General features: G+C 45.2%; 2 protein-coding genes across 2 annotated transcripts in view; one reads left to right on the plus strand and one right to left on the minus strand.

Moving 5' to 3' along the window:
* LOC112259691 (gastrula zinc finger protein XlCGF57.1) overlaps nt 1-25,508 on the plus strand; it is a 1,127,091-nt gene that overhangs the window by 598,865 nt on the left and 502,718 nt on the right. The gene's annotated exons all lie outside the window — the stretch shown is intronic.
* LOC121847549 (transmembrane protein 151B-like) overlaps nt 1-25,508 on the minus strand; it is an 83,382-nt gene that overhangs the window by 1,752 nt on the left and 56,122 nt on the right. The window contains exon 6 of the mRNA XM_042329290.1: nt 23,646-24,418. Within this exon, the coding sequence (XP_042185224.1) occupies nt 23,646-24,418 (773 nt within the window). The remainder of the gene's footprint in view (nt 1-23,645; nt 24,419-25,508) is intronic.

A 25,508-nucleotide genomic window follows, 5' to 3' on the forward strand; every position in this document is an offset into this window, starting at 1 on the left:
ATTATTTATTGATTATATTTTATTTTTCAGTATCAAATGGTCAAATGTTTACAATTTAAATAAGGTTTGATTTTTTTTAATTTAAATTTCAGGCAAATTGATGCACTTTATTTACTAGTATTTTCTGTTACAGACTAAAACACAATGTTAATAAAGTTATTCTTTGTTGTAAGTTGATCTATATTTCTTTCTTGTTTCTCTTTTTTTGTCTTCTTTAATGTTAATAAGGATACAATGTTATGCAGAGGTGTACTCATAACAATTTTATAGACAAATGATACTATTTACAGTCGTGGCGAAGAGTTGGGGGGAGCGAAATGTTTACTTCTTCCTAGGGGGGTAACAGAAAATAATTGAAAAGCACTGCTCTACTTGAACAAAGCTTCGCTCAATCATGAGGCATCAAAGCCAAAGGAACTGAATAACATTAAGAAATGCTGTAGATGGAAGGAATGTAGTGTGGAAACCTACCAAAAAACAATTAGACAACAACAAATTCAATCCCTTCTAGACAACTTCCTGGGTAAAACGTTCCACTGTCACAGTGAAGGTGTAAACTTGGCAGTAGAAAATCTTAACAGTATATTTGACCTCTCAGCTTCCCTATCAAATCTAAAAATGTCAAACCGAAAACCAAAGAAAATGAACAACAATGACAAATGGTTTGATGAAGAATGCAAAAATCTAAGAAAGAAATTGAGAAACCTGTCAAACCAAAAACATAGAGACCCGGAAAACCTGAGTCTACGCCTTCACTATGGTGAATCACTAAAACAATACAGAAATACACAATGGAAAAAGGAACAGCATGTCAGAAATACACAGCAGCATACCACCCTGCATACCACTGCTGGCTTGCTTCTGAAGCTAAGCAGCGTTGGTGCTGGTCAGTTCCTTGATGGGAGACCAGATGCTGCTGGAAGTGGTGTTGGAGGGCCAGTAGGAGGCACTATTTCCTCTGGTCTAAAAAAAATATCCCACTGCCCTGTGTAGGGTGCTGTCTTTCGGATGGGATGTTAAACGGGTGTCCTGACTCTCTGAGGTCATTAAAGATCCCATGGCACTTAGTGTAAGAGTAGGGGTGTTAACCTCGGTGTCCTGGCTTAATTCCCAATCTGGCCCTCAAACCATCACGGTCACCTAATAATCCCCAGTTCATTCATCCCCACCTCCTCTCCCCTGTAACTATTCCCCAGGTCATTGCTGGAAATGAGAACATGTTCTCAGTCAACTTACCTGGAAAAATAAAACTACGAAAATTAACAGCAGACTAGTTAATTTCCTCAGTGAAAACACTACTGAGCAAATGTCCAATTGGCTTTTTACCTAATTACTGTCGACAGACCATGTATTCACCCTGCACACCCCTAACTGACAAACAAACAAAGGCAAAGTCTAATCGTGCTTTGTTGATTTAAAAAAAAAAAAGCCTTCGACTCAATTTGGTATAAGGTTCTGCTATACAAATTGATGTAAAGTGGTGTTGGGGGAAAAACATTATGAAATCCATGTACACAGACAACATTTGTGCGGTTAATATTGGCAAAAAAAAACACACGTTTTTCCACTGGGCCAGGGGTTGAGACAGGGATGCAGCTTAAGCCCCACCCTCTTCAACATATACAGTGCCTAGACTTTTTCCACATTGTTTTTACAATTACAGCCTTATTTTAAAATGGGTTCAAATTAATATTTTTCCTCAATCTACACACAATAATACCCCATAATGACATCACAATACCCCATAATGACATCACAATACCCCATAATGACATCACAATACCTCATAATGACAAAGTGAAAACATGTTTTTAGAAATGTTTGAAAATGTATTAGTATTATTAAAATTATTAAAATGTATTATTGTATTATTAAAATGCCCCTCGGATGGGGCCACAGTGTCTCCTGACCCCTCCTGTCTCAGCCTCCAGTATTTATGCTGCAGTAGTTTATGTGTCGGGGGGCTGGGGTCAGTTTGTTATATCTGGAGTACTTCTCCTGTCCTATTCGGTGTCCTGTGTGAATCTAAGTGTGCGTTCTCTAATTCTCTCCTTCTCTCTTTCTTTCTCTCTCTCGGAGGACCCGAGCCCTAGGACCTGAGCTCCAGGACTACCTGACATGATGACTCCTTGCTGTCCCCAGTCCACCTGGCCATGCTGCTGTTCCAGTTTCAACTGACCTGAGCCCTAGGACCATGCCCCAGGACTACCTGACATGATGACTCCTTGCTGTCCCCAATCCACCTGGCCATGCTGCTGCTCCAGTTTCAACTTCCACCTGACTGTGCTGCTGCTCCAGTTTCAACTGTTCTGCCTTATTATTATTCGACCATGCTGGTCATTTATGAACATTTGAACATCTTGGCCATGTTCTGCTATAATCTCCACCCGGCACAGCCAGAAGAGGACTGGCCACCCCACATAGCCTGGTTCCTCTCTAGGTTTCTTCCTAGGTTTTGGCCTTTCTTAGGAGTTTTTCCTAGCCACCGTGCTTCTACACCTGCATTGCTTGCTGTTTGGGGTTTTAGGCTGGGTTTCTGTACAGCACTTTGAGATATCAGCTGATGTACGAAGGGCTATATAAATACATTTGATTTGATTTGATATTAAAAATTGAATAATTCAGACCCTTTGGTACAAACACCAAATTGAGAGTCTTCATGCAGAATATCCTCCATATAAAACACCAAATAATGCATGCAGAGCAGAATTAAGCCAACACCTGCTAATTATCAAATCCAGAAAAGAGCCGTTAAATTCTACAACCACCTAAAAGGAAGAGATTCCCAAACCTTCCATAACAAAGCCATCACCTACAGAGAGATGAACCTGGAGAAGAGTCCCCTAAGCAAGCTGGTCCTGGGGCTCTGTTCACAAACACAAACACACCCCACAGAGCCCCAGGACAACAGCACAATTAGACCACGAGAAAACAAAAAGAGAAAAGATAATTACTTGACACATTGGAAAGAATTAACAACAAAAAAAACAGAGCAAACTAGAATGCTATTTGGCCCTACACAGAGAGTACACAACGGCAGAATACCTGTCCACTGTGACTGACCCAAACTTAAGGAAAGCCTTGACTATGTACAGACTCAGTGAGCATAGCTTTGCTATTGAGAAAGGCCACCGTAGGCAGACATGGCTCTCAAGAGAAGGCAGGCTACGTGCACACTGCCCACAAGATAAGGTGGAAACTGAGCTGCACTTCCTAACCTCCTGCCAAATGTATGACTATATTAGAGACACATATTTCCCTCAGATTACACAGACAAAAAACAATTTGAAAACAATTTGAATACTCCCATACCTATTGGGTGAAATATCACAGTGTGCCATCACAGCAGCAAGATGTGTGACCTGTTGCCACTAGAAAGGTCAACCAGTGAAGAACAAACACCATTGTAAATACGACCAATATTTATGTTTATTTTCCCTTTTGTACTTTAACTATCTTCACATCATTACATTATAATAATAATAATAATACATTACTATATAGACATAATGATATTTGAAATGTCTTTATTCTTTTGTAACTTTTGCGTAATGTTAACTGTTGATTTTGTACTGTTTATTTCACTTTTGTTTATTATCTATTTCACTTGCTTTGGCAATGTAAACATATGTTTCCCATGTCAATAAAGCCCTTAAATTGAATTGAGAGAGACAGAGAGAGACAGACGAGACTGAGAGAGAGACGGAGGGAGAGAGACAGAGAGAGAGACAGATGAGACAGAGAGAGACAGACAAGAAGGAGACAGAGAGACAGGGACAGAGAGAGACAGAGAGAGAGAGACTCCACAAAGAGAGAAACTGTTGCCAAATTAATATAGTTCGTTCAGAGTTATTTTTGATATTTCAAAATGCGTGTCCGGATCGCATCTGGTGCGGACGAATCAACATGCGTGTAGTCAACATGTAAACCCCAACCTTAACTTCAGGCATTAACATCAAAGGATCATCCTTAAAATATGGATGTCAACATGTGAACACATGTTCTATATACAGGGCATTCGGAAAGTATTCAGACCCCTTGACTTTTTCCACATTTTGTTGTGTTACAGCCTTATTCTAAAATGGATTCAATATTTTTCCCCCTCATCAATCTATACCTCATAATGACAACGCAAAAACAGTTTAAAAAAAAAAAAAAATTGTATAAAAAAATGTATAAATAAATAAATCACATTTACGTACACAGTGAAAAGAAAAGGTATGTGTACCCTTCGGAAATACCTGGGTTTCTGCATAAATTGCTCATCAAATTTGATCTGATCTTCATCTAAGTCACAACAATAGACAAAGACAGTCTGCTTAAACTAGTAACACACAAATTATTGTAATTTTCACAGTGTAGGTTGGAAAAAGTATGTGAACCCCCCTAGGCTAATGACTTCTCCAAAAGCTAATTGGAATCAGGAGTCAGCTGACCAGGAGTCCAATCATTGAGATGAGATTGGAGATGTTGGTTAGAGCTGCCTTGCCCTATAAACAACACTCACAAAATGTGAGTTTGCTATTCACAAGAAGCGTTGCCTGATGTGAACCATGCCTCGAACAGAAGAGACCTCAGAAGACCTAAGATTGAGAATTGTTGACTTGCATAAAGCTGGAAAGGGTTACAAAAGTATCACTAAAAGCCTTGATTTTCATTAGTCCACAGTAAGACAAATGGTCTATAAATGGAGAAAGTTCAGCACTGTTGCTACTCTCCCTAGGAGTGGCCGTCCTGCAAAGATGACTGCAAGAGCACAGAGCAGAATGCTCAATGAGGTTAAGAAGAATCCTAGAATGTCAGCTAAAGACTTACAGAAATATCTGGAAGATGCTAACATCTCTGTTGACGAGTCTACGATACGTAAAACACTAAACAAGAATGGCGTTCATGGGAGGACACCACGGAAGAAGCCAATGCTGTCCCAAAAAAATATTGTTGCAAGTCTGAAGTTTGCAAAAGTGCACCTGGATGTTCCACAGTGTTACTTGCAAAATATTCTGTGGACAGATGAAACTACAGATGAGTTGTTTGGAAGGAACACACAACACTGTGGAGAAAAAAAGGCACAGCACACCAACATCAAAACCTCATCCCTACAGTTAAGTATGGTGGAGGGAGCATCATGGTTTGGGGCTGTTTTGCTGCCTCAGGGCCTGGACAGCTTGCTATCATCAACGGAAAAATGAATTCCCTAGTTTATCAAGACGTTTTGCAGGAGAATGTTAGACTATCTGTTCGCCAATTGAAGCTCAACAGAAGTTGAGTGATGCAACAGGACAACGACCCAAAACACAGAAGTAAATCAACACCAGAATGGCTTCAACAGAAGAAAATACGCCTTCTGGAGTGACCCAGTTAGAGTCCTGACCTCAACCCGATTGAGATGCTGTGGCATGACCTCAAGGGAGTAATTCACACCAGACATCCCAAGAATATTGCTGAACTGAAACAGTTTTGTAAAGGTAATGGTCCAAAATTCCTCCTGACCGTTGTGCAGGTCTGATCCGCCACTACAGAAAACGTTTGGTTGAGGTTATTGCTGCCAAAGGAGGGTCAACCAGTTATAAACCTCTTAAGGATTCAATTTTCACCTAAAATGACATACCTAAATCTAACTGCCTGTTGCTCAGGCCCTGAAGCAAGGATATATGCATATTCTTGGTACCATTTGAAAGAAACACTTTGAAGTTTGTGGAAATGTTTGTGGAAATGTGAAAGGAATGTAGGAGAATATAACACAATAGATCTGGTAAAAGATCATACAAAGAAAAAAAAAACGTTCTTTTGATTTTTTTTTTTTGTACAATCTTTGACAAGACAAAGGACATCATGTATTATTCCAGCCCAGGTGCAATTTAGATTTTGGCCACTAGATGGCAGCAGTGTATGGGCACAGTTTTAGACTGATCCAATGAACCATTGCATTTCTATTCAGAATTGTGTATCAAGACTGCCCAAATGTGCCTAATTTGTTTATTAAGAACTTTTCATGTTCAAAATGTGTGCACTCTCCTCAAACAATAGCATGGTATTATTTCACTGTAATAGCTACTGTAAATTGGACAGTGCAGTTAGATTAACAAGAATTTAAGCTTTCTGCCAATATCAGATATGTCTATGTCCTGGGAAATTTTCTTGTTACTTACAACCTCATACTAATCGCATTAGCCTACATTAGCTTAACCATCCCATGGACGGGACACCGATCCTGAAGAAGTTTTAAATCCAAGGGTTCACATACTTTTCCCACCCTGCACTGTTAATGTTTACACGGTGTGTTCAATAAAGACAGGAACATGTATAATTGTTTGTGTGTTATTAGTTTAAGCAGACTGTGTTTGTCTATTGTTGTGACTAGATGACGATCAGATTGCATTTTATGACCAATTTTATGCAGTAATCCAGGTATTTCCAAAGGGTTCACATATTTTTTCTTGCCATTGTTAGTATTCAGGCCGTTTACTCAGTACTTTGTCGAAGCACCTTTTGCAACAATTACAGACTTGAGTCTTCTTGGGTATGACGCTACAAGCTTGGCACACCTGTATTTAGGGAGTTTCTCCCATAATTCTCTGAAGATCCTCTCAAGCTCTGTCAGGTTGGATGGGGACTGGGAAACTAGTCAGGATCGAGGGAAAGATCAACCGAGCAAAGTACAGAGATCCTTGATGGAATCCTGCTTCAGATTGCTCTTTCCCTCGATCCTGACTAGTCTCCCAGTCCCTGCCACGGAGAAACACACTGCATCAATGCTTCTCCAGACGTGACGCTTGGCATTCAGGCCATAGAGTTCAATCTTGGTTTCATCAATCCAGAGAACCGTGTTTCTCATGGTCTAATAGTCTTTAGGTGCTTTTTGGCAAACTCCAAGTGGGCTGTCATGTGCCTTTTACTGAGGAGTGGCTTCCATCTGGCCATTCTACCATAAAGGCCTGATTGGTGGAGTGCTGCAGAGATGGTTGTCCTTCTGGAAGGTCCTCCCATCTTCACAGAGGAACTCTGGAGCTCTGTCAGAGTGACCATCAGGTTCTTGGTCACCACCCTGACTAAGGCCCTTCTGCTCTGATTGCTCAGTTTGGCCGGGCGGCCAGCTCTATGAAGAGTCTTGGTGGTTCCAAACATCCAAAGGCCACTGGGTTCTTGGGGAACTTCAATGCTGCAGACATTTTTTGGGTACCCTTCCCCGGATCTTTGCCTCGACACAATCCTGTCTCGGAGCTCTACAGACAATTCTTTCGACCTCATGGCTTGGTTTTTGCTCTGACATGCAATGGCAACAGTGGGACCTTATATAGACAGGTGTGTGCCTTTCCAAATCATGTCCAATCTACTGATTTTACCACAGGTGGATTCCAATGTTGTAGAAACATCTCAAAGATGATCAAAGGAAACAGGATGCACCTGAGCTCAATTTCGAGTCTCATAGCAAAGGGTCCTTCTCAATTTCCACCTGATTGACGTGTCCAAAGTAAACTGCCTGTTGCTCAGGCCCTGAAGCCAGGATCTGCATACAATTGGTACCAGAAAGAAAACACTTTGAAGTTTGTAGAAATGTTAAAATAATGTAGGAGACTATAACGCAATAGATATAGTAGGAGAAAATCCCAAGAAAAACCAACCAGATATTTGTTTTTGAGAGCCCATGCTCTTACAATGGACCCTATAGGGAAATAATGAATTCTAGATCCCAGGATGCAAATCCTATGGCTTCCACAGGGCGTCAGCAGTCTATGTTCAAGGTTTCAGGCTTGTAACTTCCAAAACAAGTAAGAAATATGAGTTTTAGTACAGGGACAAACTCTTGGAAATTCGTGTTTGGGCGCGCGATTAAGACAAGGTGCACCTGCTTATATCGGTTTTCAATTGAACATACTTCTTTCTGTATGAAATATTTCAGTTTGATTACATTTTAGGGTACCTGAGGGGTCAATGGAAACATATTTTTACTTGTTTTAAAGTGTAGCGATAGATTTTTGGGTTCATTTCTCTGCTTGTTGAACGAGTGGATTACTCAAATCGATGGCGCCAACTAAACAGCCTTTTTGGGATATGTTATATGCTACATGTTATAGCTGGGACCTTTTGGATGACAAAAAAGAGGAAGATTTTCAAAAGTAAGTGAATATTTAATTGCTATTTGTGAATTTATGAAACCTGTGCCGGTAGAAAAATATTTTGATGTGGGGCGCCGTCCTCAAACAATCACATGGCACGTTTTCACTGTAATACCTACTGTAAATCAGACAGTGCAGTTAGATTAACAAGAATTTAAGCTTTCAACCGATATAAGACACTTGTATGTACCTACATGTTTAATATCCATAATTTTAATGATTATTTATTTCATCGCTGGAGGCTTCGGGTCATGGATCAACAATGGAGGCTTCGAGCCATGGATCATCACTGGAGGCTTTGGGCCATGGATCATCACTGGAGGTGTTCGGCCATGGATCATCACTGGAGGCGTTCGGCCATGGATCATCACTGGAGGCTTCGGGCCATGGATCATCACTGGAGGCTTTGTGCCATGGATCATCACTGGAGGCTTCGGGCCATGGATCATCACTGGAGGCAGGCACAGGACGTACCAGGCTGGAGACACGCACTGGAGGCCGGTTGCATGGAGCTGGCACAGGATATACTGGACCGTGGAGGCGCACTGGAGGTCTGGAGCGTAGAGCTGGCACTATCCGTTCTGGCTGGATGCTCACTTTAGCCCGGCAGGTTTGGGGCGCTGGCACAGGACGCACTGGGCTGTGAAGGCGCACTGGCGACACAGTGCGCAGAGCCGGCGCAGGATATCCTGGGCCAAAGAGACGCACCGGAGACCAGGAGCGCTGAGCCGGCACAATCCGTCCTGGCTGAATGCCCACTCTAGCACGGAAAATGCGGGGCGCTGGCACAGAGCGCACCGGGCTGTGGATGCGTACCGGAGACACAGTCCGTGTACCCGCAAAGCATGGTGCCTGAAGGGTCACACGCTCCTCAAAGTGACTGTCTTGCTCCAGACTCCAACCCCTCCAAACTCTTTCTCCCTCTCCACTGCCAACCACTCCTCGCTCAAACGGTCCAGACTCCAACCCCTCCAAACTCTTCCGTCCCTCTCCACTGCCAACCACTCCTCGCTCAAACGGTCCAGACTCCAACCCCTCCAAACTCTTCCGTCTCTCTCCACTGCCAACCACTCCTCGCTCAAACGGTCCAGACTCCAACCCCTCCAAACTCTTTCTCCCTCTCCACTGCCAACCACTCCTCACTCAAACGGGAACCATACCCGGCCAACAAAGAAATAGAAAAACTAGAATGCCCACCCAAATCACACCACGACCTAACCTAATAGAGAAATAAAAAGGCTCTCTAAGGTCAGGGTGTGACAACTGTAGATTAAAAATATCGTAAAATATGTTGAATTTCTACATCGGAAAAACGGCAGGTCGTCAGCTAACGTTTGCTATCAGAAAACAAACTGGGCAGCAGCGGCTGTTGGCAAATTAATCTACAGTCCATTCTAAGCCCTATCGTGTCCCGCGTATATAGAGAGGAGAGAGAGGGAGGATATAGGGAGGATAGAGAGGAAGGAGAGAGAGGGAGGATATAGGGAGGAGAGAGAGAGGGAGGATATAGGGAGGAGAGAGAGGGAGGAGAGAGAGGGAGGATATAGGGAGGAGAGAGAGGGAGGATATAGGGAGGAGAGAGAGGGAGGATATAGGGAGGAGGTAGAGGGAGGAGAGAGAGGGAGGAGAGAGAGGGAGGATATAGGGAGGAGGTAGGGAGGAGGTAGAGGGAGGATATAGGGAGGAGAGAGAGGGAGGAGGGAGAGGAAGGATATAGGGAGGAGAGAGAGGGAGGAGAGAGAGGGAGGATCGAGGGAGGAGAGAGAGGGAGGAGAGAGAGGGAGGAGAGAGAGGGAGGATATAGGGAGGAGAGAGAGGATATAGGGAGGTGGTAGAGGGAGGAGAGAGAGGGAGGATATAGGGAGGAGAGAGAGGGAGGAGAGGAGAGGATATATAGGGAGGGGAGACGGGGAGGAGAGAGAGGGAGGATAGACAGGGAGGAGAGAGAGGGAGGAGAGAGAGGGAGGATATAGGGAGGAGAGAGAGGGAGGAGAGACAGGGAGGAGAGAGAGGGAGGAGAGACAGGGAGGAGAGAGAGGGAGGATATAGAGGGAGGAGAGACAGGGAGGAGAGAGAGGGAGGATATAGAGGGAGGAGAGACAGGGAGGAGAGAGAGGGAGGATATAGGGAGGAGAGAGAGGGAGGGAGAGAGAGGGAGGATATAGGGAGGAGAGAGAGGGAGGATATAGGGAGGAGAGAGAGGATATAGGGAGGAGGTAGAGGGAGGAGAGAGGGAGGGAGAGAGAGGGAGGAGAGAGAGGGAGGAGAGAGAGGGAGGATATAGGGAGGAGAGAGAGGGAGGATATAGGGAGGAGATATAGGGAGGAGAGAGAGGGAGGAGAGAAAGGGAGGATATAGGGAGGAGGTAGAGGGAGGAGAGAGAGGGAGGATATAGGGAGGAGGTAGAGGGAGGAGAGAGAGGGAGGATATAGGGAGGAGGTAGAGGGAGGAGAGAGAGGGAGGATATAGGGAGGAGGTAGAGGGAGGAGAGACAGGGAGGAGAGAGAGGGAGGATATAGGGAGGAGGTAGAGGGAGGAGAGAGAGGGAGGAGAGAGAGGGAGGATATAGGGAGGAGGTAGAGGGAGGAGAGACAGGGAGGAGAGAGAGGGAGGATATAGGGAGGAGGTAGAGGGAGGAGAGACAGGGAGGAGAGAGAGGGAGGATAGAGGGAGGAGAGAGAGGGAGGAGAGAGAGGGAGGAGAGAGAGCAAAGAAAATAAACCATTATGGAACCAGGGGCTAAAAATAACAACACTTATAGAAACACGAGAAATACATTTTGTTCATTGAGCCACAAGAAAATAACAAAGTTGTAGCACACACACGCACACACACGCACGCACACACACACGCACACACACACACGCACGCACACACACACGCACACACACACACGCACACACACACACGCACACACACACACACACACACACGCCCACACACACACGCACACACGCACACTCACACACACGCACGCACACTCACACACGCACACACACACACACACACACACACACACGCACACACACGCACACACACACACGCACACACACTCACACACGCCCACACACACACGCACACTCGCACACTCACACACACGCATGCACACTCACACACACGCATGCACACTCACACACACGCATGCACACTCACACACACGCATGCACACTCACACACACGCACGCACGCCCCCACACACACACACACACACGCACGCACGCCCACACACACGCACGCACGCCCACACACACACACGCACGCCCACGCACACACACGCACACACAGACACACACGCCCACACAGACACACACACGCACAGAAGCAAACATGATGTGTGAATCATCACAAGGTAAAGCAATTATATCCTGGTATATCAAGCATGTTGACTTTATTATAGGTAACATTCACCATCATTACCATCACAGGTATTGTAGCATATTCATTCAATTCCATTTATTATCAGAAATATGAGGAAGACCTTTTCCTTTTAGTTTGCGTGAATATAAAGCTGTTGATAGACATGGCCAGTAATGTATAACACTGTATCACAACGTTAACTCATCCATTATTAATTTACCCCAACCAACGAGCTGGTCAGCACACACAAGATTTGGTTCTGGGTTCGGAGATTAGTGGAAACCAACACGGTCATAAAATAATCTGTGATTTTAAAATGATAATCCAGACTGTATGTCTGTCCCCTGTAGAGCATAATGGTACTGACCAGTAGTAATGTCTGTCCCCTGTAGAGCATAATGGTACTGACCAGTAGTAATGTCTGTCCCCTGTAGAGCATAATGGTACTGACCAGTAGTAATGTCTGTCCCCTGTAGACCATAATGGTACAGACCAGTAGTAATGTCTGTCCCCTGCAGACTATAATGGTACTGACCAGTAGTAATGTCTGTCCCCTGTAGACCATAATGGTACTGACCAGTAGTAATGTCTGTCCCCTGTAGACCATAATGGTACTGACCAGTAGTGATGTCTGTCCCCTGTAGACCATAATGGTACTGACCAGTAGTAATGTCTGTCCCCTGTAGACCATAATGGTACGGACCCAATAGTAATGTCTGTCCCCTGTAGACCATAATGGTACAGACCAGTAGTAATGTCTGTCCCCTGTAGACTATAATGGTACGGACCAGTAGTAATGTTTGTCCCCTCTAGACCATAATGGTACTGACCAGTAGTGATGTCTGTCCCCTGTAGACCATAATGGTACTGACCAGTAGTAATGTCTGTCCCCTGTAGACCATAATGGTACTGACCAGTAGTGATGTCTGTCCCCTGTAGACCATAATGGTACTGACCAGTAGTAATGTCTGTCCCCTGTAGACCATAATGGTACGGACCCAATAGTAATGTCTGTCCCCTGTAGACCATAATGGTACTGACCAGTAGTAATGTCTGTCCCCTGTAGACCATAATGGTACTGACCAGTAGTAATGTCTGTCCCCTGTAGACCATAATGGTACAGACCAGTAGTAATGTCTGTCCCCTGTAGACTATAATGGTACTGACCAGTAGTAATGTCTGTCCCCTGTAGACCATAATGGTACTGACCAGTAGTAATGTCTGTCCCCTGTAGACCATAATGGTACTGACCAGTAGTGATGTCTGTCCCCTGTAGACCATAATGGTACTGACCAGTAGTAATGTCTGTCCCCTGTAGACCATAATGGTACTGACCAGTAGTAATGTCTGTCCCCTGTAGACCATAATGGTACAGACCAGTAGTAATGTCTGTCCCCTGTAGACTATAATGGTACGGACCAGTAGTAATGTTTGTCCCCTCTAGACCATAATGGTACGGCCCCAATAGTAATGTCTGTCCCCTGTAGAGCATAATGGTACTGACCAGTAGTAATGTCTGTCCCCTGTAGACCATAATGGTACTGACCAGTAGTAATGTCTGTCCCCTGTAGACCATAATGGTACAGACCAGTAGTAATGTCTGTCCCCTGTAGACTATAATGGTACTGACCAGTAGTAATGTCTGTCCCCTGTAGACCATAATGGTACGGACCAGTAGTAATGTCTGTCCCCTGTAGACCATAATGGTACAGACCAGTAGTAATGTCTGTCCCCTGTAGACCATAATGGTACTGACCAGTAGTAATGTTTGTCCCCTGTAGACCATAATGGTACGGACCCAATAGTAATGTCTGTCCCCTGTAGACCATAATGGTACTAGACCAGTAGTAATGTCTGTCCCCTGTAGACTATAATGGTAGACCTAGTAATGTCTGTCCCCTGTAGACTATAATGGTACGGACCAGTAGTAATGTTTGTCCCCTCTAGACCATAATGGTACGGACCCAATAGTAATGTCTGTCCCCTGTAGACCATAATGGTACGGACCAGTAGTAATGTCTGTCCCCTGTAGACCATAATGGTACTGACCAATAGTAATGTCTGTCCCCTGTAGACCATAATGGTACGGACCCAATAGTAATGTCTGTCCCCTGTAGACCATAATGGTACGGACCAGTAGTAATGTCTCTCCCCTGTAGACCATAATGGTACGGACCCAATAGTAATGTCTGTCCCCTGTAGACCATAATGGTACAGACCAGTAGTAATGTCTGTCCCCTGTAGACTATAATGGTACGGACCAGTAGTAATGTTTGTCCCCTCTAGACCATAATGGTACGGACCCAATAGTAATGTCTGTCCCCTGTAGACCATAATGGTACAGACCAGTAGTAATGTCTGTCCCCTGTAGACTATAATGGTACTGACCAATAGTAATGTTCTGTCCCCTGTAGACCATAATGGTACTGACCAGTAGTAATGTCTGTCCCCTGTAGCCCATAATGGTACTGACCAGTAGTAATGTCTGTCCCCTGTAGACCATAATGGTACTGACCAGTAGTAATGTCTGTCCCCTGTAGACCATAATGGTACTGACCAGTAGTAATATCTGTCCCCTGTAGACCATAATGGTACTGACCAGTAGTAATGTCTGTCCCCTGTAGACCATAATGGTACTGACCAGTAGTAATGTCTGTCCCCTGTAGAGCATAATGGTACTGACCAGTAGTAATGTCTGTCCCCTGTAGCCCATAATGGTACTGACCAGTAGTAATGTCTGTCCCCTGTAGACCATAATGGTACTGACCAGTAGTAATGTCTGTCCCCTGTAGACCATAATGGTACTGACCAGTAGTAATGTCTGTCCCTTGTAGACCATAATGGTATGGACCAGTAGTAATGTCTGTCCCCTGTAGACCATAATGGTACTGACCAGTAGTAATGACAACAGTACAATCATTAATAGTATCTTATATAAAGCAGAGCAGAATAATAACAGGTTGAAATATCAGGAGGAATTGTTTTTGTTTAGGAGCTTTTTGGCGCCTGTTTAAAAAAAAAAAAAAAAAAAAAGCTTTGAAATCTTGATCCAAGTTGGCCGAACGCTTTTAGTCTTTAAGTCTGTAAATGGCCCCTCTTTCTCCCCTCAGAACGGACACATTCTCATGTGTAGACAAATAGTAATGTGGACAGCAATGGACTGTTCCAATGACTGGAGAGTGTTAGTGGATACACTGTTATAACGTGTCGTAGACCTTACAAAGGTCTTAAATGATACTCTATTCCCTATGTAGTCCACTACTTTTGGCTCTAAATTATAGATTTTTTTTTTCCCAATTTAAATTGAACCTTTACAGGAATACAGATGTAGGATCTTAATTTGAGCCAGTTTGCTACAGCAGGAAAATAATCCTGCAGCAATAGGAAATGGGAATTATTACGTGGATTATAATTGCCTTTTTTTGTAGGGGTTGATATTTTTCTGTAAGGGAAAAGTCAGAAAAAAAGTATTCAGAAGCCTTTTAAAACCTCAAATCAACTATAAGATTAAAAGGACAGTGCTCCAATAGGATGATCAAATTAAAATCCTACACCTGTAGGGAATAGGGCGTGTTTAGAAATTGTCTTCATCATAGTAAGAATATAATGATCATTATCAGCCTGTCAACATTCGTGCTGCAACACAAAGACATTCCAACAGCTTAGCGATGACTTTTACAGCGACAAAATGTAACCAACATCTACAAGAACGTTGTTCTGTAGTTGGCTGTTTTACGCAAATGGCGACCACTGTGCTCGATCAAGTTGTGATCTCGTGGGAATGCACGTGTGTGAGTGTGTGTGCATGTGTTGTGTTCTCTTGGCACTCTACTCGCTCAGAAAGAGACAGAGGCGTTGTGTGAATATAACGGCACGAAAAGTAACCAAATCAGGTGAAGGTTCTGTCAGGAAGGGAAGGCTCAGTCAGGAAGGGAAGGCTCAGTCAGGAAGGGAAGTGAAGGCTCAGTCAGGAAGGGAAGTGAAGGCTCAGTCAGGAAGGGAAGTGAAGGCTCAGTCAGGAAGGGAAGGCTCAGTCAGGAAGTGAAGGCTCAGTCAGGAAGGGAAGGCTCAGTCAGGAAGGGAAGTGAAGGCTCAGTCAGGAAGTGAAGGCTCAGTCAGGAAGGGAAGTGAAGGCTCAGTCAGGAAGGGAAGGCTCAGTCAGGAAGTGAAGGCTCAGTCAGGAAGGGACGTGAAGGCTCAGTCAGGAAGGGAAGTGAAGGCTCAGTGTGTGTGCGAGAGCAGAGGGCCACACAATCAAAACCAGGTCATCTGTTTGTGGCCTAAATTAATTCTGGAAAGTTCTTTTCATCTCGTAGAATTTAGTCTCTCTCCCCTGGACCGACCTCTGACCTCCATAGAACCACGAGAGTATCCAGTGATCCATATAGATTACGGCCTGGGGGGGGAGGTTGGAGAGAGGGGGGGGAGGGGGGCGACGCTGCTTTTAACTCAAGGCCCAGTCCCTCGCCTCAAACCCTGGCTGGATGCAGACAGAGTTGAAAGGCAGAAGTGACAGAAGAAGAGAAATACAAAAACATATATATATATTATTTTTGTTCAAAGGCAGTCGGGTTGAGATCGGAGTGAGATCAACTACAAACGGTACCCTATTACCTACGTAGTACACTACTTCCATACACTATGAGGTACAGTGTATATACACATAGGGCTGTCCCATAAACGCTGTGCACTACATAGGGAATAGGGTGGGATGTGAGAGCAGTGAGGCTGCTGAGGGGGAGGAGCAGTGGAGGCTGCTGAGTGGGAGGAGCTATGGAGGCTGGTGAGGGGAGGAGCAGTGGAGGCTGCTGAGGGGGAGGAGCTGTGGAGGCTGCTGAGGGGGAGGAGCTGTGGAGGCTGCTGAGGGGGAGGAGCTGTGGAGGCTGCTGAGGGGGAGGGGCTGTGGAGGCTGCTGAGGGGGAGGGGCTGTGGAGGCTGCTGAGGGGGAGGAGCTGTGGAGGCTGCTGAGGGGGAGGACAGATCATAATAACGTCCGGATGGAAGCAAATGGAAAGGCACCAAACCCCTGAAGAACAATGTCTCTGATGTATTTGATACCATTCCTCTGTTTCCACTCATCTCGCCAATAAAGGTCCCAGCAACCTCCTGTGGTAAAGGAGGCTATAGCAGGTCAGAGAGGAGGATCAGACATCCTCCATTTTGTTTTTCTGTGCTGGGTCGTTGGCTGATTAATAAGAGGACAGGGTCCAGTGTGACGGACGATAGATAGCCTGTAGAGGTCACTGTGAAGCCAAACACACAGCAGGTGTCTGTCCACGGTTTTTAGAAGGACTGGACGTGTGGATTCTCAGAGTCCATGTTTATTCATATAGCATGCTGACCTGCCTCTGAGTGTTCAATTCAGTTTAAACTACAATAATAGAATGTTCCCTCTACTCCTCTTTCAGTTGAAGGAGAATAGAATGTTCCCTCTACTCCTCTTTCAGTTGAAGGAGAATAGAATGTTCCCTCTACTCCTCTTTCAGTTGAAGGAGAATAGAATGTTCCCTCTACTCCTCTCTTTCAATTGAAGGAGAATAGAATGTTCCCTCTACTCCTCTTTCAGTTGAAGGAGAATAGAATGTTCCCTCTACTCCTCTCTTTCAGTTGAAGGAGAATAGAATGTTCCCTCTACTCCTCTTTCAGTTGAAGGAGAATAGAATGTTCCCTCTACTCCTCTTTCAGTTGAAGGAGAATAGAATGTTCCCTCTACTCCTCTTTCAGTTGAAGGAGAATAGAATGTTCCCTCTACTCCTCTTTCAGTTGGAGAATAGAATGTTCCCTCTACTCCTCTTTCAGTTGAAGGAGAATAGAATGTTCCCTCTACTCCTCTTTCAGTTGAAGTTCCCTCAACTTCTGTCCTTCAGTTGAAGGAGAATAGAATAATCCCTCTACTCCTCTTTCAGTTGAAGGAAAATAGAATGTTCCCTCTACTCCTCTTTCAGTTGGAGAATAGAATGTTCCCTCTACTCCTCTTTCAGTTGAAGGAGAATAGAATGATCCCTCTACTCCTCTTTCAGTTGAAGGAGAATAGAATGTTCCCGCTACTCCTCTCTTTCAGTTGAAGGAGAATAGAATGTTCCTTTCTAGAATGTTCCCTCCTCTCTTTCAGTTGAAGGTGAATAGAATAATCCCTCTACTCCTCTTTCAGTTGAAGGAGAATAGAACGTTCCCTCTACTTCTGTCCTTCAGTTGAAGGAGAATAGAACGTTCCCTCTACTTCTGTCCTTCAGTTGAAGGAGAATAGAATGTTCCCTCTACTTCTGTCCTTCAGTTGAAGGATAATAGAATGTTCCCTCTACTCCTCTTTCAGTTGAAGGAGAATAGAATGTTCCCTCTACTCCTCTTTCAGTTGAAGGATAATAGAATGTTCCCTCTACTCCTCTTTCAGTTGAAGGAGAATAGAATAATCCCTCTACTCCTCTTTCAGTTGAAGGTGAATAGAATGTTCCCTCTACTTCTGTCCTTCAGTTGAAGGAGAATAGAATGTTCCCTCTACTCCTCTTTCAGTTGAAGGAGAATAGAATGTTCCCTCTACTCCTCTTTCAGTTGAAGGAGAATAGAATGTTCCCTCTACTCCTCTTTCAGTTGAAGGAGAATAGAATGTTCCCTCTACTCCTCTTTCAGTTGAAGGAGAATAGAATGTTCCCTCTAGTTCCCTCCTCTTTCAGTTGAAGGAGAATAGAATGTTCCCTCTACTCCTCTTTCAGTTCTCCCTCTACTCCTCTTTCAGTTGAAGGAGAATAGAATGTTCCCTCTACCTCTTTCAGTTGAAGGAGAATAGAACTCCTCTTTCAGTTGAAGGAGAATAGAATGTTCCCTCAGTTGAAGGTGAATAGAATAACTTCTACTCCTCTTTCAGTTGAAGGAGAATAGAACGTTCCCTCTACTTCTGTCCTTCTACTCCTCTTTCAGTTGAAGGAGAATAGAATGTTCCCTCTACTCTGTCCTTCAGTTGAAGGATAATAGAATGTTCCCTCTACTCCTCTTTCAGTTGAAGGAGAATAGAATGTTCCCTCTACTCCTCTTTCAGTTGAAGGAGAATAGAATGTTCCCTCTACTCCTCTTTCAGTTGAAGGAGAATAGAATGTTCCCTCTACTCCTCTCTTTCAGTTGAAGGAGAATAGAATGTTCCCTCTACTCCTCTCTTTCAGTTGAAGGTGAATAGAATAATCCCTCTACTCCTCTTTCAGTTGAAGGAGAATAGAACGTTCCCTCTACTTCTGTCCTTCAGTTGAAGGAGAATAGAACGTTCCCTCTACTTCTGTCCTTCAGTTGAAGGAGAATAGAATGTTCCCTCTACTTCTGTCCTTCAGTTGAAGGATAATAGTCCTTTCAGTTGAAGGAGAATAGAATGTTCCCTCTACTTCTGTCCTTCAGTTGAAGGATAATAGAATGTTCCCTCTACTCCTCTTTCAGTTGAAGGAGAATAGAATGTTCCCTCTACTCCCTTTCAGTTGAAGGAGAATAGAATGTTCCCTCTACTCCTCTTTCAGTTGAAGGAGAATAGAATGTTCCCTCTACTCCTCTTTCAGTTGAAGGAGAATAGAATGTTCCCTCTACTCTTTCAGTTGAAGGAGAATAGAATGTTCCCTCCTTCAGTTGAAGGAGAATAGAATGTTCCCTCTACTCCTCTTTCAGTTGAAGGAGAATAGAATGTTCCCTCTACTCCTCTTTCAGTTGAAGGAGAATAGAACTCGTTCCCTCTACTTCCTCTTTCAGTTGAAGGAGAATAGAATGTTCCCTCTACTCCTCTTTCAGTTGAAGGAGAATAGAATGTTCCCTCTACTCCGCTTTCAGTTGAAGTTCCCTCAACTTCTGTCCTTCAGTTGAAGGAGAATAGAATGTTCCCTCTACTCCTCTTTCAGTTGAAGGAGAATAGAATGTTCCCTCTACTCCTCTTTCAGTTGAAGGAGAATAGAATGTTCCCTCTACTCCTCTTTCAGTTGAAGGAGAATAGAATGTTCCCTCTACTCCTCTTTCAGTTGAAGGAGAATAGAATGTTCCCTCTACTCCTCTTTCAGTTGAAGGAGAATAGAATGTTCCCTCTACTCCGCTTTCAGTTGAAGTTCCCTCAACTTCTGTCCTTCAGTTGAAGGAGAATAGAATGTTCCCTCTACTCCTCTTTCAGTTGAAGGAGAATAGAATGTTCCCTCTACTCCTCTTTCAGTTGAAGGAGAATAGAATGTTCCCTCTACTCCTCTTTCAGTTGAAGGAGAATAGAATAATCCCTCTACTCCTCTTTCAGTTGAAGGAGAATAGAATGTTCCCTCTACTCCTCTTTCAGTTGAAGGAGAATAGAATGTTCCCTCTACTCCTCTTTCAGTTGAAGGAGAATAGAATGTTCCCTCTTTCAGTTGAAGTTCCCTCAACTTCTGTCCTTCAGTTGAAGGAGAATAGAATGTTCCCTCTACTCCTCTTTCAGTTGAAGGAGAATAGAATGTTCCCTCTACTCCTCTTTCAGTTGAAGGATAATAGAATGTTCCCTCTACTCCTCTTTCAGTTGAAGGAGAATAGAATAATCCCTCTACTCCTCTTTCAGTTGAAGGAGAATAGAATAATCCCTCTACTCCTCTTTCAGTTGAAGGGGAATAGAATGTTCCGTCTACTTCTGTCCTTCAGTTGAAGGGGAATGGAACTCTCCTTCTCCCTTTGTTCCATGGAAGACAAATTAAAAAGCAGATTCTCTGTTGTGTCTCCAGCATCCTGTCTTTCTTGCCCTCCACTCCTCTGACTTAAGAGAGCAGATCCTAAACTGTCCATCTCTCCTCTTCCTACGCAACCGTTCTTCTAGGTTTTGTCCCAAAAGGCACCCTGTTCCCTTTACAGTGGCTAGCCTCTTCGCTCCGGGAGACCTGTAACTTTACACACTGATCTCGCGTACGCCGAAAAATATATTTACCAGCCCTCTAGTTGACCTAAATAATGTGTGAAAAGAAACATTTATTTCCAACTTTTCCTGAGTTGACCCGAATTCACACCATATCTCCCTAAAAAGTGGTGTGCTGCCATCTGGGATCAGGCGGTAATCTATACTGAACAACAATATGAACGCACCATACAACGCTTCCAACGATTTGACTGAGTTACAGTTCATATGAGGAAACCAGTCAATTGAATCAAATTCATCAGGCCCTAATCTGTGGATTTCACAAGACTGGGAATAGACATATACATCTGTTGGTCACAGATATCCTTTAATAAAAGGTAGAGGCGTGGATCAGAAAACCAGTCAGTATCTGGTGTGACCACCATGTACCTCATGCAGCGCGACACATCTCCTTCACATAGAGTTGATCAGGCTGTTGATTGTGGACTGTGGAATGTTGTCCCACTCCTCTTCAATGGCTGTGAAGTTGCTGGATATTGGCGGGAACTGGAACACGCTGTCGTACTTGTCGATCCAGAGCATCCCAAACATGCTCAACGGGTGACATGTCTGGTGAGTATGCAGACCATGGAAGAACTGGGACATTTTCAGCTTCCAGGAATCGTGTACAGATCCTTGTGACATGGGGCCGTGCATTATCATGCTGAAACATGAGGTGATGGCGGTGGATGAATGGCAACGACAATGGGGCCTCAGGATCTCATCACTGTATCTCTGTGCATTCAAATTGCCAAAGATAAAATCCAACTGTGTTCGTTGTCCGCAGCATATGCCTGCCCATACCATAAACCCACCGCCACCATGTTGCACTCTGTTCACAATGTTGACATCAGCAAACCGCTCGCCCACACGACGCCATACATGCTGTGTACCATCTGTCTGGTACAGTTGAGACTGGGATTCATCCGTGAAGAGCACACTTCTCCAGCGTGCCAGTGGCCAGGTGAGCATTTGCCCTCTGAAGTCGGTGACGACGCCGAACTGCAGTCAGGTCAAGACCCTGGTGAGGAAGACGAGCAGATGAGCTTCCCTGAGAGTTTGTGCAGAAAATCTTTGGTTGTGCAAACCCACAGTTTCATCAGTTGTCTTGGAGGCAACCCGCAGGTGAAGAAGTCGGATGTGGAGGTCCTGGGTTGGCATGGTTACACGTGGTCTACGGTTGTGAGGCCGGTTGAAAGTACTGCCAAATTCTCTAAAATGTTGTTGGAGGCGGCTTATGGTAGAAAAAGCAACATTAAATTCCTTGGCAAAAGCTCTGGTGGACATTCCTGCAGTCAGCATGCCAATTGATGGCTCCCTCAAAACTTGAGACGTGGCATTGTCTTGTGTGACAAAACAGCACATTTTAGAGTGGCCTTTTATTGTCCCCAGCACAAGGTCCACCTGTGTAATGATTATGCTGTTTAATCAGCTTCTTGATATGCCACACCTGTCAGGTGGATGGATTATCTTGGCAAAGGAGAAATGCTCACTAACAGGAATGTAAACAAATTTGTGCACAACATTTGAGAGAAATCAGCTTTTTATACGTATGGAACGTTTCTGGGATCTTTTATTTCAGCTCATGAAACATGGGACCAACACTTTCCATGTTGCGTTTATATTTTTGTTCAGTGTAGCGTTGGAAATGATTACATGTCAATTGTTTATTTTGACCATAGCTCACACACTGTATAGCCCAAAACGACTGGTTAGGCATCCCGGATTCTAGATTTGCCTTCAGTGACGGGAAAGGTTTATTGGAAATAGGTCAACCAGAGGTCTGTTTAAATGTGTTTTTCGGGGGAACTGGGATGTCGCCATCAGCAACGAGAGATCTATGTGCAGTATAGGTCTCCCAGAGAGAAGAGCACTAACTAGGGAATAGGGTGCATCCATCCTTCTATAGAGCCTCCCACAGTATCCTACAGTATACTACAGCATCCTACAGCATCCTACAGCATCCTACAGCATCCTACAGCATCCTAGAGCATCCTACAGCATCCTACAGTATCCTACAGCATCCCACGGCATCCTACGGTATCCTATGGTATCTTACGGTATCCTACGGCATCCTACAGTATCCTACAGCATCCTACAGTATCCTACAGCATCCTACAGCATCCAACGGTATCCTACGGTATGCTACGGTATGCTACCGTATCCTACAGCATCCTACGGTATCCTACAGCATTCTACAGTATCCTACAGCATCCTACAGTATCCTACAGCATCCTACAGTATCCTACAGCCTCCCACGATATCCTACAGCATCCTACGGTATTCTACAGCATCCTACAGCATCCTACATCATTCTACAGCATCCTACGGTATCCTACAGTATCCTACAGCATCCTACGGTATCCTACGGTATCCTACGGCATCCTACGGTATCCTACGGCATCCTACGGTATCCTACGGCATCCTACGGTATCCTACGGTATCCTACGGTATCCTACGGTATCCTACGGCATAGATATCTGGAAAACAAACATTCCAATGTGCAGTCAACGGCCTTCCGCTTAAGAATACTCTCTCACTCCAAGCCTCTCTCCACCCCCCCTCTCTCTGTCTCTCTGTCTCTCTCTCTCACTCCAAGCCTTTCTCCACCCCCCCCTCGGTCTCGCTCTCTCAGGTCTTTCTCTCTGTCTTTCTCTCTCTCACTCCAGCCTCTCTCCACCCCCTCTCTCTGTCTCTCTGTCTCTCTGCCTTTCTTCTCTCTCTCTCTCACTCCAAGCCTCTCTCCAGCCCTTTGTTTCTCCCTCCCTCTCCCCCTCTTCCTACATCCCTCTCTCTCCACCCCCCCCTCTCTCTCATACCAATATCTTCCCTTTCTCTCAGTTGATTTACATCTCTTTCTTGTCCTGTACTACAATATCCCCTCCTTTCCACTGTCTCTCAGACTATGGGAACCATTCTTTTCTGTCAGTCTACTATTGTGTCCATCACGTCATCTCCACCGTGGCAGCTCTCCTCTCCGTGTACGATCAACACCGGGAAGAAAAATGCATCATGGTAAGACGGAGGCCTATCCCTCACCCCCTCATCCACCTCTCCTCCGTCCTCCTGCTCTTCTTCCTCATCCCTCTCTCCCTCCTCCTCCTCCTCTCTCTCTCCTTCCAACACTCCTCTACTTTCCTCATCATCCTGACCCTGCCGGGACCCTAACCCCAGAAACCCTCCCCCTCCTCCTCCGTCTTCCCCCGTCCTCCTCCCAGTCCTCCCCCACACTACGAGAGTGAAATAGACTTGCTGGTCTCGGCCGTGTCCCCAGAGAAAACCCACTACGACTCAACACTAACCTGCCCCCTCCCCCACCCGGACCCCACCCCCTACGCCATTCGCCCTCATCCCAACCACCGTGCCGTTCAGCAGGGCTTGATTCCCCGTCGGGGCCCTTAGCCTGGATGGCAGGCTGGAGCTTGACGTGGTACTCCGACACCGGGGGCAGCTCTGGAGGAGGTAAGCCGTGGAGAAGGCCACTGGGCGGGTCATGCTGGCTGGAAAGCCCCCCTGGATGGAGCCCGGCGCTCCAGGTGTGGAGGAAGTGGTGCTAGTTCCTCCTGTTCCACTGACTCCTCCATTACTCTCTCTCTCCAAGTCCATGAGAAGAGCTTCGGAATACGAAGGAACCATTTGTTGATTACAGCGAATATGCCACTCCAGCTCTGTCATGTCCACCGTGTTCACCCGCGATATCGCTCTGTAGCTCGACCCTCCGTTGGCGCTCCTCTCTCCTCCCGTCGTTCCTCCGTTCACCGTCACTCCGTCCTCACGGAGCGTCTCCTCTCCGAACAGTTTCTCCACGTGGTAGTGTACGTGGGCCGTGCAGTACTCCGACACGACCCGGATGGGCCAGGAGAAGAGGAACGCTGAGGCTAGCCAGAAGACCCGGTGTCGGGAATACCACGGTTGCCGGGTCGGGTCTGGGAACGCCAGAATATGCTCCTTGAAATCCACGTTCTTTAGATGCATCCCCTCTCGTGCTTCCATGTAATCGTCCAGACCCTCGTTGTCTCCGAAGAAGCGTGCTCGCTGGGTGAGGTATGCAGCCTCCGCACGGGCGCTGGCAAAACTGAAACAGAGGAACAATTGATTCATTGATTGATTAATTCACTGATTCGATTTATATAGCGTTTATACAGTAGCTCAAAGCAGGCTAGGTGGTGAGATCTTCACAAAATTTTTTTTTTTTAGAATTTTCAACAATACTTTTTTTTAACTGAACATCTAGAATTCCAAATGTGTGTGTGTATGGTGTGTGTGTGGTGTGTGTGTATGGTGTGTGTGTGGTGTGTGTGTATGGTGTGTGTGTGGTGTGTGTGGTGTGTGTGTGTGGTGTGTGTGTATGGTGTGTGTGGTGTGTGTATGGTGTGTGTGTGGTGTGTGTGTGTGTATGGTGTGTGTGGTGTGTGTATGGTGTGTGTGTGGTGTGTGTATGGTGTGTGTGTATGGTGTGTGTGTGGTGTGTGTGGTGTGTGTGTGTGTGTGTGTGTGTGTGTGGTGTGTGTGTGGTGTGTGTATGGTGTGTGTGGTGTGTGTGGTGTGTGTATGGTGTGTGTGGTGTGTGTATGGTGTGTGTGTGGTGTGTGTATGGTGTGTGTGGTGTGTGTATGGTGTGTGTGTGTGTGTATGGTGTGTGTGTGTGTGTGTGTATGTGTGTGTGTGTGTGTGTGTGTGTGGTGTGTGTATGGTGTGTGTATGGTGTGTGTATGGTGTGTGTATGTGTGTGTGGTGTGTGTATGGTGTGTGTGTGGTGTGTGTGGTGTGTGTGTGTGTGTGTGTGTATGGTGTGTGGTGTGTGTGTGGTGTGTGTATGGTGTGTATATGGTGTGTATGGTGTGTGTGTGGTGTGTGTATGGTGTGTATATGGTGTGTGTATGGTGTGTGTGTGGTGTGTGTGTATGGTGTGTGTGTGTGTGGTGTGTGTAGTGTGTGTGTGTGTGTGTGTGGATGGTGTGTGTGTGGTGTGTGTGTATGGTGTGTGTATAGTGTGTATGGTGTGTGTGTGTGGTGTGTGTATGGTGTGTGTATGGTGTGTGGTGTGTGTGTATGGTGTGTGTGTGTGGTGTGTGTGTATGGTGTGTGTGTGTGTGTATGGTGTGTGTGTGTGTGTGTGGTGTGTGTATGGTGTGTGTGGTGTGTGTATGGTGTGTGTGTATGGT

Source organism: Oncorhynchus tshawytscha, linkage group LG10 (genome assembly GCF_018296145.1).
Source record: "Oncorhynchus tshawytscha isolate Ot180627B linkage group LG10, Otsh_v2.0, whole genome shotgun sequence".
Classification (NCBI taxonomy): Eukaryota; Metazoa; Chordata; class Actinopteri; order Salmoniformes; family Salmonidae; genus Oncorhynchus; species Oncorhynchus tshawytscha.